This window comes from Cebidichthys violaceus, unplaced genomic scaffold (assembly GCF_023349555.1).
Source record: "Cebidichthys violaceus isolate CVI_PGR_0920_01 unplaced genomic scaffold, fCebVio1.0.p SCAF_15, whole genome shotgun sequence".
NCBI classification, from domain to species: domain Eukaryota; kingdom Metazoa; phylum Chordata; class Actinopteri; order Perciformes; family Stichaeidae; genus Cebidichthys; species Cebidichthys violaceus.
The window spans coordinates 8151470-8163375 of record NW_027176318.1 but is presented as its reverse complement, the minus strand read 5'-3'; the positions used below and the strand labels follow the sequence as shown (position 1 = coordinate 8163375).

Sequence of the window (11906 nt, the reverse complement as noted above, 5' to 3'; positions counted from 1 at the left end):
CTGTGGCTCTCAATGCGTCTTCGGTGTATGTTTGCGTGCTAGCAGGCCAGCCATCAATGCCACATCAAAGAGCTGAGTTGACATTCTTGGGTCATTGGCGGCAGACTGAGAACAGCAGAGACGGAGTGGAGGTGTCCTTTTTAATGATAAAACACAGGTGAGGCGAAGAACTTAGAAAAGATAAAGCTTTCTGCCGACTAATGCGAGTAGACTCCGCCACAGCAGAACGAGCTTTCAGAGAAACATCTCGCCAACAGAAACTGTAATGTTGGGAATCCAAGATGGATAAACTATTTTTGGTCAAATATTATTGAAACGGAGACATTGCTTTCTATGTAAACATATGCACCCCCATTACCTTCCATGCCTCTGCTGCTCGCACACAGACAGTTGCACGCATGTTTGCAAAGTCGAATCTCCCAAAGTTTTGTCGTAAGGGACAAAACTTGGTTTCCACTTGCTGTTTAGTTCTAAAACTACCACTACGTTGTTAGAACTGCAGTCATAGCACACACCTAAGGCAGCTGAATTGAACTTATTGTCAGTCCTCCAATTAAGTCACACAGCTTGCAGAGCTCAGGGAGGAAGAGTGTGGGAGGTTCCACTTACTTTCCTCATCATCGCTACTTGTACTTTCTGCACCAGGAAGCCGAATGTTAAGCAGGCAGGTTTTTCGAAAAGATCTCTGAGCTCATTGACATGAAGTGCATCTCCCCACTTGGCTCACTCAACACTTCCATAATAACAGTCATTACCTTCAGCACACATCTTTCTGCTTCATTTAAGCCATTCTTAACAAGGGGTATCTATCACGGAGGTGCTACTATTCTGCGGTCGCACTGACCTCCAGCGCTCTGATTTATTCCCGACAACCTCCTTAACTCTGTCTTTTGCTTTTTCGCTGCGGGAGAAAACCGCCACTGTGAACCTTTTTTAATTATGAAGACATAATTTAAAACTTCATCAGTCCTGGGTGGTTGCCGGACAGGGTGACATAAGCAGGCGGCAAGGCCCTCCGTCTTATGGTTGGGGCCATTTATTAACTGGAGATGAGGGCATGTTGATAGTGTAGGTAAATAAGGGCAGTAGAGAAGTGTACTCCATGGCTTTAAAATGATCCACTAATAATGATCAAGCTCATGTCATGATGAAACGTCCCTTCTTCCTACAGCAGGCAAGTTGTTGTAATTTCAACAACAAATTGGAGTCTCGCATTAAATGGAGGCCATGTATCATGTGCGTATGAGAGGAGATCGGTGGTGCTGTTAGGAGCATCGTTATTTTGATTTTGTCCTCCGCTCCTGTGACTTGGCGCAGCAGCGAGACACTGAGAGATGAGGGCGAGGAGGTGCAGCCAGCTGCGCCTGGACAAACACAAGGACAGCTCTACCGTCGACAGCGCCGTATTAAACCAATTATTCACTACCGGGGATTGTTTTCTGCGACAGTAGATGTTTTGTTTACTCCGCTCAAAAATGTAGCGAATGGGGGTGTCATCTACGGTGAAGGCGGCGGAGATTGTAAACATGTTTTCCTCACACACACACACACACACACACACACACACACACACACACACACACACACACACACACACACACACACACACAGCCCCCTCCCTACAAGAGGATAAATAAAAAGAGTGCCGTTAGAAGATTTAATTCTGAGAAGCCCCTCTCTAGGGCCCCGTACTGTGCTAAGAAGCCCATCGCGAAAAGCCTTCAATTAGCAGAGTACGCCTTCATCTTCTGACCAAAGTCACCTTGAACAATCAAATTATCTCCAAAGTTGTACAAAACAATCACTCCCAATCAATCAGAGCTTCCCTCCACGCTCACTCACACCCACACACTTCAGATACACGTGTGAAAGGTCATCCACAAACACACCTGTGCGCACAATTAAAAAGGAAAAACAGTAGACAGCAATAATTTTACGCTGAAATGTCGTTTAATTCCTGATGACACAAGGCACAGCTGTGTTTGTTTTAACCACCATGTGGGAGATTTTAGTCGGTTTGCAGGACTTAGAAAAGTTCATGGTCTCCAAACTGGCAGCCTGCTCAGTATGTGGTGGCAGAGAAGCACAAACAAAGTCAGTTCAACAAAGTGCTCTGGTCAGAGCTGATTCATTGAGAATCCCCCCCCCCCCTGTACTTAACATTGAACACAGTAAAATGATGAATGTGATAACCGTGACTTGTTGTTAGGGGTTGCATACATTCAAATCTGTCTTGATTACCTCAAAAACAAGATGAAAAGTAAACGTTATCCTGAGTAGTTAGGATGAAAAGATGATGCTGTTCATACAATACTAAAGTAAAACCCTAAAACCAACTTAAAAAATTAAAAGAATTATGACTTCAAAGGGAAATCGTGGTGGTCTGGATAGCACATTCGAAAAAATTACTTTTAAAAATATGACTGCTTTCCTCCTGAATGACAAAAAACAATTGAATGTGTGTGCGTTAGCGTGTGTGTGCGTTGGTAAAGATCTACAGATTGCTGTGTGGTTTTCCATCTAGGTCAGACCACCCCCAGTCTCATCAAAATCACTCCATCACAAACCGATGGAAGTAAATGCCTTTTCCCCAGACAGGACGAACGGAGGAGGCTTGTCTACACTAAAAGCATTTTCACACTGCAGGACCAATCTCCAGCTCTATTGCCCTGACCAAGATAATTTCTGTTCAAACAGCAAAGCCCAAGATGATGTAGTGAACCGATATCCCCGGGTCAGCGTGGTGAATTCCATCTAGGTAGCATCGGGTGGCGTAAACTACCTCCGGGCTTCAGCATCCACAATTTTATGGTTTCAGAGGTTACAGCTGAGCATGCTGATTTTTTTCTTTTCGTTGTAAAAGGCCTTGTGGATGCTGCAAAATACCCTCATCTGGCTGTCTGCTGTCAGCCCCAGATGTCCTGTAGGTAGCGTTTCTCCTCTCTCAGCCCTGCCAGTGTCTTCATGGCGTCCAGTTGGTCCACCTGCAGCTCCGTTTGGATCATCTCCATCAGAGCGTTGTTCACGTCTTTAGCCATGTTCTTAGCATCTCTGGTGAGGAAATGAGTATGAATACATTAGAGGAAAGGGCAATACAATCAACAGACATTTTTTGAGTCAAGTCGTATATGTGTCTAAGCACAGCGGCAAGCCCATATTTTTGTAAAACCAGCGAGTGCTGCCAGCCAGGAGTGCATCCTGGAAGGAAATTACTGAAATCTCTGTTTTGCTGTTGCAGCATATTGGGGAAGATTCATCGTCCTGTGGACCTAAAGTGATATTGTTTTGACTCGGAGGAATTCACAGTTTGGATGTTTCAAAAATCATTTACTCAACGGTGAGTTAAGTGGCCTGGCAGTGATGAGAGAGGAGAAACTCTAAGCAAAAAAAGTGCTTTTTTTATCCATACAAGTGTAGACATGACTTGACTTGTTATAAGCCTCATGTGTGTTTAGCTTGTTGTCTTTGTACGGACAGAAACACTGTTGTGACATGGGGGGGGGGGGGGAACCCACTATATCTGCTACAAACTGTACAAGATGTTGCATCAGTATGAGGTCAGCAGTACTATAGGATGAGCAAGAGAAGTGATGTGAGGCACCTTTTGTTAAATATTTATGGATTGAGTGCCTTGCTCAAAAGCAAAGTTAGGTATTGGCCTACAGGTGAAGCCAGCAGCTGGAACTTGGCACCAGAGCAGCTTCGTCATGGCTACGTCACATCTCCACTGCAGCAAAATATGGACTTTTGACCTCGGTTTTGATAGTCTTTATTAGTTTTATTAGAAATAGAGATTATATTTTCACGTCATGATTAAGCACCTTTATTTGTACACTAATGAAAGGTTGTGTGTAGTGTTGCCTTCACTGCCTTGACTGTTAACACTGAAAATACAGACTTATTAGTACCTTCTCATCTGTAAAGTCATTCTTGTTAAACTTCCTTTTTATTTCTGTAAAATGCCCATAAAGTATTTCCAGAGTCTGTTCTGAACTCTGCAAAACTGCACTCTCAAGACAAACTTTATTTTGGAAAACCTGCCTTCATGTCAGATGTTGATCAAATGCCACATTCACAAGATGTCTTTAAGAATGCTTGTTTTAAAGAGTAAAGATCTTTCCTTTATGACTCCGAGGTGAATGTTGTAAATTCATCTTTATTAGTTAATACTCAACACTGCCATGTTGCCTCTCCTGCAAAAGAGATGATGTATTTTAAGAAACATCCTGAGGAAAAATAAAAAAAGGTTTTCAAAAAATGCATCAATGAAAGACAGCCAGTGCAGAAAAGAGCTGCGGGTGAGTGGAAACATGGAATACGAGGTCAGCCGGAACACATGACACAACCATGCCGGGAGGACATCGGGATAAATGTAATGCAGAGTGAAAAAATCCCCCCACAAATATCACTAACAATAAAATGTACACCTGAATTATTCTCATCGGTGTCAGTCTTACCCGCAGACATAGAAGTAACCGTTGCGTTTGAGCAGGACGTCAGTGATGTGTTGGCTGTTACGTAGCAGGTTGTGTTGCACGTATCTGGGTCGTGCTGCTGAGGTGGTGGCCTCCCCCTCCTCCCCCTCCTCCCCCTCCTGGTCATCTCTGGAGAAACACACCTTGAGATGGCTCAGTGTACCGCTGGACACAAAGCCCTCCAGCTCCTCTCTGGAAAAAGCAGAAGGATTGCAGAGGCATTTCCAAAAATGTTAAGGTCATTGTCAATTAAATTTCGTACGGGCTGTTCCTAATTTGTGAGCATTTTGTAAAAAGTCTTTTCAAAAAATGGTAGAATCAGAAGAGCCACGATTCAATTGCCGATGTGAAAGAAAAGAATGACAGACCTGACCATGATTTTATGGGGAAAGAAATAGATATTTAGATATTTTTTTTATTGCAACCTTGAAATAAATGTATAAAACTTCTGGCCTGAAAATGACATGTATTCAACACATTTAGTTCACACTGACTGTTTATCCTTTCACATTAAAACACTCTCTAAGATATTTAGCAATAGCTTCCACCACATCACAAGACAAATATATAACTCCCAGAACAAAAAAAAGAGTGTTCTGTTTGATCGAGCTTGATAAAACAGAACACTGATGGGTAAAAGGTCTGAGCACAACTGTGCAAAACAGCCAATTTGTCTTGCTTAACGAGAAAAAAAAATGGATTTAAGCAAGGTCGAGTAACGGTTATAAGCATCTTTTTTTTACAATCAGTCTTCCCAGTCTTGCAGTTAGGTGTGACCTTGCTCCCTATCGGTGGTTTGCTTGCCAACTTCTCCTTCTTCTGCCTCAGTATTTTTACAGGGCCTGCGGTGCTATTGGAAAGGAAGGAAGGAGGAAGGTGGTCAGGGAGGAAGGTTTACTGGGGCTCAGAGCATCTTGTTCAAAGTTAAGCAGTCGGAATGAGCAGAAAAACACACGGACACGCACACACGCACACACGCACACACACACACACACACACACACACACACACACACACACACACACACACACACAACAAGCCGCGGCTCTGAGATCATGGGTGAAGGTCTTCGCCTCGGGGGTCTGTATTTTGCAGCAACCCCGAGACTAAAATAAGTCATTTTTCTAAAACACACAGACACCGCGGTGTAGATACTAAAAGGAACTTCTATGTGAATCATCCAGAATTGTTGCATTTCTTAAGATGCTTACTGTCTAACCTTTGATTCAAGATGGAGTCATTAAAAGATATTTAATTGTTTATATTTGTGTGTGTGTGTGTGTGTGTGTGTGTGTGTGTGTGTGTGTGTGTGTGCTTATTATGGTTTCCATTTCATTCCTGACGAAAACCCACAGCTGACAACCTTTCAGCTAAACTAATTGATGGGGTGGAGACGTACTGGGAAAGTGTATGAGAGCAGTTTTACAAATAAATGAGCACTGTATCGGTGCATCCCTAATTCAGATTTTTCATGTCAACTTGATATTGTCATTTGTAATTGAAATACTTGCATTTGTCTCGTCTGTCATGAAAACAAAAAACTATAAAATCAATAAATAAAAAAAAAAAGGAAATCTCATTGTTTTGACCAAAATGCGTGACTAAAAAGTCTGTTTGAACAAGAGCACAACAACATGAATAACAAGGAGAAGAATGGCGGAGTCTTGTTTTGGACGTTTTCATTTTAATAATCATAGATTAATAATTTTGTGAGCCGAAACTGGAGGATGACAAAGGACAGATGATTTGTTAGAAGAACAAAACCGTTGGGGGTTTTTGAAAACCAAAACCAGCCGTACTCCTTGATGTTTTCGCATGCTCTCACACACACACACACACACACACACACACACACACACACACACACACACACACACACACACACACACACACACACACACACACACACACACACACACACACACACACACCAGCCTGTGGCAGCAGCACTGTTTTTCAATGCCAAGATCGTGTCACATTTGTCATAGTGTGTGAGTAGCTCCTGTACAACACTCAAGCCTGTGCGGTCAGTATATCACCAGGCTCTCAAGGTACTTGCCAGGAAGCCAAACACCTATCACCATAGTTACTGCCAAATAAATGCTAATCCACTGAGCTGGGGAAAGCTTCTCAAAGTTAAGGTTGTCTATGAGATTCTGCATAGCTGGGCTCCTCCCCCGCTTAGTGCTTTTATAAAGCAGAAACAATTAATTGAATGGATTTAATATCATGGTTAAAAAACAATTAGTTGATTTGGTGGTAAATGAGTTTCCACACTGGGGATTAATATGGATTTCTAACCATAACAACCTGAAGCGTGCTTTGTTTTATGCTTGATTGTTGTCCGTGTTTTAAAGTATTCCACGTGTTTTATGAAGTGTGTTTTGCTGTTCCTGTTTTAAAGTATTTCACGTGTCTTTTGTCAACAATACCTGCCCAGGGTCTGCAGTTGAAAATGAGCAAAGATGGTTATTCTGTGCACTGCCCTTGTCACTTTAACCTTTATAAATAAATAAATAAATAAATCCCTGATCCTAAAGTGAACCCAGCAGGACTCCCAGTTATGTTTCCCCTACAGCATGAAATCACTTGCCATGAAGAGGCTCAGAAATCGGAGGGAGGAAAGGACGAGTGCAGCAGAGAGGAGAGGGGAGAAAAAGTTTGATGTGACAAGCAGGCAGATTGGCATCAACCTCTCACAGGGATGTTAAGTGCTGCGGCTGATTGAGGCGCATCGCAAGCCCTGTTTGTTTGGGGGGGTTTTTGCTGAAAATTCAGAACACTATCAAAAACGTCGGTCACATCCTGTCTCGACATTTTGTAATACTGAAAAGCCTAAAAAGCCATATTTGCTGTATTTATGCAAGTTGAAATTCATGACTTATGACTTGCGTTGAACATTTCTTTCAAAGAAAATATAAGCAGTTGGGAAAAAGAAAAAAAAAAAAAAAAAAAAAGCTACAAACTATGCTAAGCAGGGTTCTCCATTCCCAGGCAATCCCAGACATCAAATTGCATTTACTTTGAGTGAAATCCAGCAGAGATGAATGCAGGCAGGCAATTCAGCTGCAGGTATGATGTTCTTATTGTGCTAACCTATTTAAATTTAAATTTAAACTCTTCACGGGTGGCTCATAAAACGAAGACTAATCGCGTTGGTCAACACTGTGGGGGCGTTCATCAGAGAAGCCCACACTGGGAACGCACCAGCGCCTGGCACCTGGCTGTGAGCTGGTATATTACTAAGGGATAGAGGAAGCAAAGGGGAACAAACAACATCCTCTGTGATCTATCCGTGTGTGATTAGGGATGCTAATCCATTCCAACTATTTAATCCGGAAAAAGAACTCGCTCACCGCACCAGCATCGAGTCCATGCGTGCCGCTGATTCTAGCAGGAGCCGATTCATTAGTGTGTAGTCGAGAGAACGCGAAGCCAGAAAAAAACTAAATGATCAGAGCGATGATCTACTCACAGGTTGATGTCAGTGTAAAATACTTTAATTAAACAAGAAGGCAATCAAAGAAAGGTAGAATAACATTAGTAGAATTTAATTGGATTCAATTTGTTTTTTTCATGACACACAACTGCAAACAGCAGCTTTTACGCATGCAGTGAATTTAGCATTCATTTGGAGTCAGCTGACAAATGTAAGTCCAATATTCTCTCTCCTTTTAGCTCTATTTGATCCCCACCAGAACATGAGAAAAATCTTAAGCACCAAAACAGTAAAGTTGTGGGCTGTAAAAAACAAAAACATTAGCCTGAAGGATGCTGAAATGCTCAACAGAGCTGAGGGGGAACTTGAGAGGTGGGTGATCCCTTTCACAATACTTCTTCTTCTTCTTAAAAGGTGTCGTGAGAGATTTGTTGCTTCTGAGCTTCACAAATCCAGATATTATATCAACTTGGAATTGGATTTATAAAAGAAATGCCCATCAGAACCCAACCATATAAAACAGTCACTTAACCTCTATGCAACTACCCATCTTGAGTCGCAATCAAGACACATGTTAAGGCAACAAGATGCTACTGGTCGTGTTCCCTTTTACTCATAGGTGAAGATCATGTGGCCTCGACTAATCGAGCTCTGTACGTCCGTTTTCTTTCCATTTTATAATCAGGCCAATTACTACATAATTACTACATAATCTGAGCTCGATCATTTTGCTGAATCGTTCTCTTCCATGATCAAAGGAATTTAAAGCCAATGTTACAAATGCAGCAACGAATAGGAAGTGAATCAGGGCCGTATTCATCCGCTGAGTAATTACAGCGTCTCCCCGAGCACAAGGTTCCAATGTCAGGAAAAAAACATGGAAAAAGAGAGCTTGGCTTAAAATTGTGGCATAAAATGAACAGAAATAGTTAAGTAAATCATAAGTCGCAATTATTTCTTTGACAATTAATCGTCAACTACAGATTTATAATAGATTTATTTATCGTGACAGCCCTTCTTATAATACATCCTTGAGTGTCCACAATGTTCATGTGTGGAAGAAAAACCTACATTTATGAATACAGGTAGCGTGATTCAATAACTTTCAATATGTAATATTTAGTGGCAAGGTGAAGGATGTGGGTATGGAGTACAGTACATCTGACTCACGAAAGGTTAAACAAAGTATGAATAGAATATGTCAATGAATGAGTATGAAGTGAAAAAAAGAAACGCAGCATACCTGAAAAGGTAGTCTCTGTCTCTGTGGCGACAACCAAAGAACAGCCAGGTCTCGCCAAATACGGCCTCAGGGTTTTCCTTCCTCTCCAGCTCTCTGAAAGTCAAACAACGGATGTTAGCGGTCAATCAATACCAACAGCGGACCAGACCAGATGGAGGAGAGGGAGTCCTTCCTCGCAGCAGAGGTTAAAGAAGAGTAGTGACACCATTAAGCACTGTCTGCAATGACAGCACGCCGAGTGCCAAAATTGCCTAATGCACGAAAACGACTGTGCGTGCTGCAGCGAGGACATTATATGTATTATTAAATTGCACCCAAACAGAAGGATAGATCTCATCACTATAAACAGCGACTGAAAATTAAAAACTAGGGTGTGTGCTTTATGTTTGTGTGTGTTTCGCGTACGCTCGCGCGTGTCTGTGTCCAACTTTGCTTGAGTGCAAAAGAACTGCTCCAGTAAAAGTGATTCCTCTTGTGGCTTGGGAGTTTGGCGAAGCTCCCAGAATCCTTTGCCAGGCAATGGCAACGCAGCGGCACAAAGCGGCTCTGAAGATGCCGGTATCTGTGCCGCACACCTGCTGCAAAAGGTGACAGCTCTCTCCCAGATAACCATTGACCCCCCAACCCTTCATGATGCCATCAGTCAGGTGACTCTCCAAAGAGCCCGGCATTATCTGTTACCCCCGTCTGGAGGGAGGGGGGAAGGAGGGGGATGAGAGAAGAGAGACGGGTGTTGAGGTGACCGACCACGACGAGGGGCTGAGGAATACCACAGGGAGGCATTGAGACTGGGCCCTTTGTGCTGCGCTGCTGCACTCTGAGGATAAGGTGCCGCCTCCCCTGAACACCACCCTTTGCTATTCACCAGCAGACTGAATCATGCTTTGTGTTTTCCAGCAGTTACAGAATTAAAATGGCAGCCAACTCTTATGCTTGGTGGAGCTAGATGGTGCATAAAAAAAAAAAGAGTTAACAAACTACTTTATTGCCAAAATGATCAGTCCATTAATCGATCGGTTTGAGAAACGGACATGTTTTAACACATAAAATGACTCTGCTTTGAAATATTACTTGTGTCTGATATGGTTTTATGATTTCTTTTGTTTTTAATAGTAAAACCAGCGGACGCAAGACTTCTCCTGCGTCACTACAACTCCATCCCTCCATCTTAAACTCAGATTTAAGATAAGTACAGAGAGACTTTTCCACCTTCAGCAAAAATGTGGAGTGAAACTAAAGTTGAATTTATGTGTTTCATTTGGGAGCGATGACCAAACAAGTTTCCTCTCACACTAGTGTATCTTGAAGATACATTGGCCAAACAAACTGGGACGAGGGAGAGCTGGAAACAGCTGGAGGAGGTTAATAGGCAGGTAAAGGAAATAAAGTACACTTAGATGAAACTGGAGAAAGCGGGCAAAAAGCGAGAGCGGTGGAGAACAATTGTGGATGACCTGTGCTCCACCTGGAGAGAGAGGGTTTAAATAAACAAGCCAACTTAGACAATAAAAACGTTATTTCAACTTCCCTGTTGTCTGACATTTTATATACTAAAGGATTAATATACTTATTATATATATTGTTATAATGATCAGATTAGTATAGAGCTGCAACCAACCATCAATTTTGGAGCTTTAGTGAAGAAAGAAAAAAGCAAAAATCAGATTTTAATACTAAAAGCTTCATAGTCATTCATTAGATGACAAGTTGACCAGCCAATAAAAACACATTGCCATTTGTTTGAACTTTCCGTCTGCGACTGCGGCCCGGTAACAGAGCTGTCTGGCTGACTTGATCCAAACCCTCAGATCCCATCCATTAGCATCCTGGACGAGATTCTTTCTGATCTGCAAACAGCCTCAAGTATACTCATTTTAGTGGGCTCGTCTCGCTCCTCTCCTCTCTCTCGCCTGCCCTGAAGGGATCAATACCAATATGAAAAACCTGGATTCCATTCTGAGTAGACCACACCGGCGCCTTTCTCTGAATACAAATCACATCACATACCCACACTATAAACAGCCTGCAATACGATCCCAGGGGGAGGCAGAATCTACAGAGCACTCCATTTGGGGTCGAAATCAGAGGCGGTTGCCTTTCAGTGCCATTCAAATGATCAGCAGGGGGGGGAGGGGGGGGGGGGGGGGGGGGGGGGGACTGCAAGGGAAGCTGGGGTGAAGAATTGGTAAACATCCCAATTATCTCATATCTTTCATCCGTTTTACTTGCAGCTCTGTGCGAGAGGTGCTGAGTAGCTTTTTAGGCATAAAAAATACAACTAGAACAAAAACAAAAGCCCAAATACAACAACAGCTTGAGACTTAATCACTGAAATTACATTGCAGAATTACACACGCGTACATTCGACGTGCTGAATTCAAAATGTCATAATACAGGACAATGCCGAGTAGCAAGATGCTGTAGCCTAATTGGAATCAGCTGTCTGGTTAGACTGATAAATAGAAGCTTGTTTGTTCCCACAAACTTTAATAAAAGTTGTCATAGTGACAGTGTCCAAGCATGCCTGCTGGCAATCCTAAATATTAAACTGTGCAAAACTGATTTTTTTTTTTTCAAAAGAAAAGCTTGTTAAAGCTGTTAAGGAGATTAAGGCTAACCACTCAGTTAAAATACAATATTTCTTTAACTGTCACTGCTCCCAGCTAAATAGAGAAACACTGAAAATCCCAGTCTCCATGAAATCCTTCCACAGCGATCAATACCGGACTACTGGGGGGGCCTTAATAAA

The 11906-nt window shown here is 42.4% G+C and overlaps 1 protein-coding gene across 3 annotated transcripts in view; it reads right to left on the bottom strand.

Moving 5' to 3' along the window:
* Window positions 1-1928: 1928 nt before the first annotated feature.
* The window catches only part of mtrr (5-methyltetrahydrofolate-homocysteine methyltransferase reductase), a 28617-nt gene continuing 18639 nt past the window's right edge, over window positions 1929-11906 (bottom strand). For 2 of the 3 annotated variants that reach the window (XM_068709815.1, XM_068709816.1), the window contains exons 13-15: window positions 9158-9250; window positions 4458-4667; window positions 1929-3051 (exon numbers count right to left, since the gene is read on the bottom strand). In XM_068709815.1, coding sequence (XP_068565916.1) covers window positions 2907-3051; window positions 4458-4667; window positions 9158-9250 — 448 coding nt within the window. In that variant the 3' untranslated portion in view covers window positions 1929-2906. The other variant, XM_068709817.1, reaches the window with a different exon arrangement.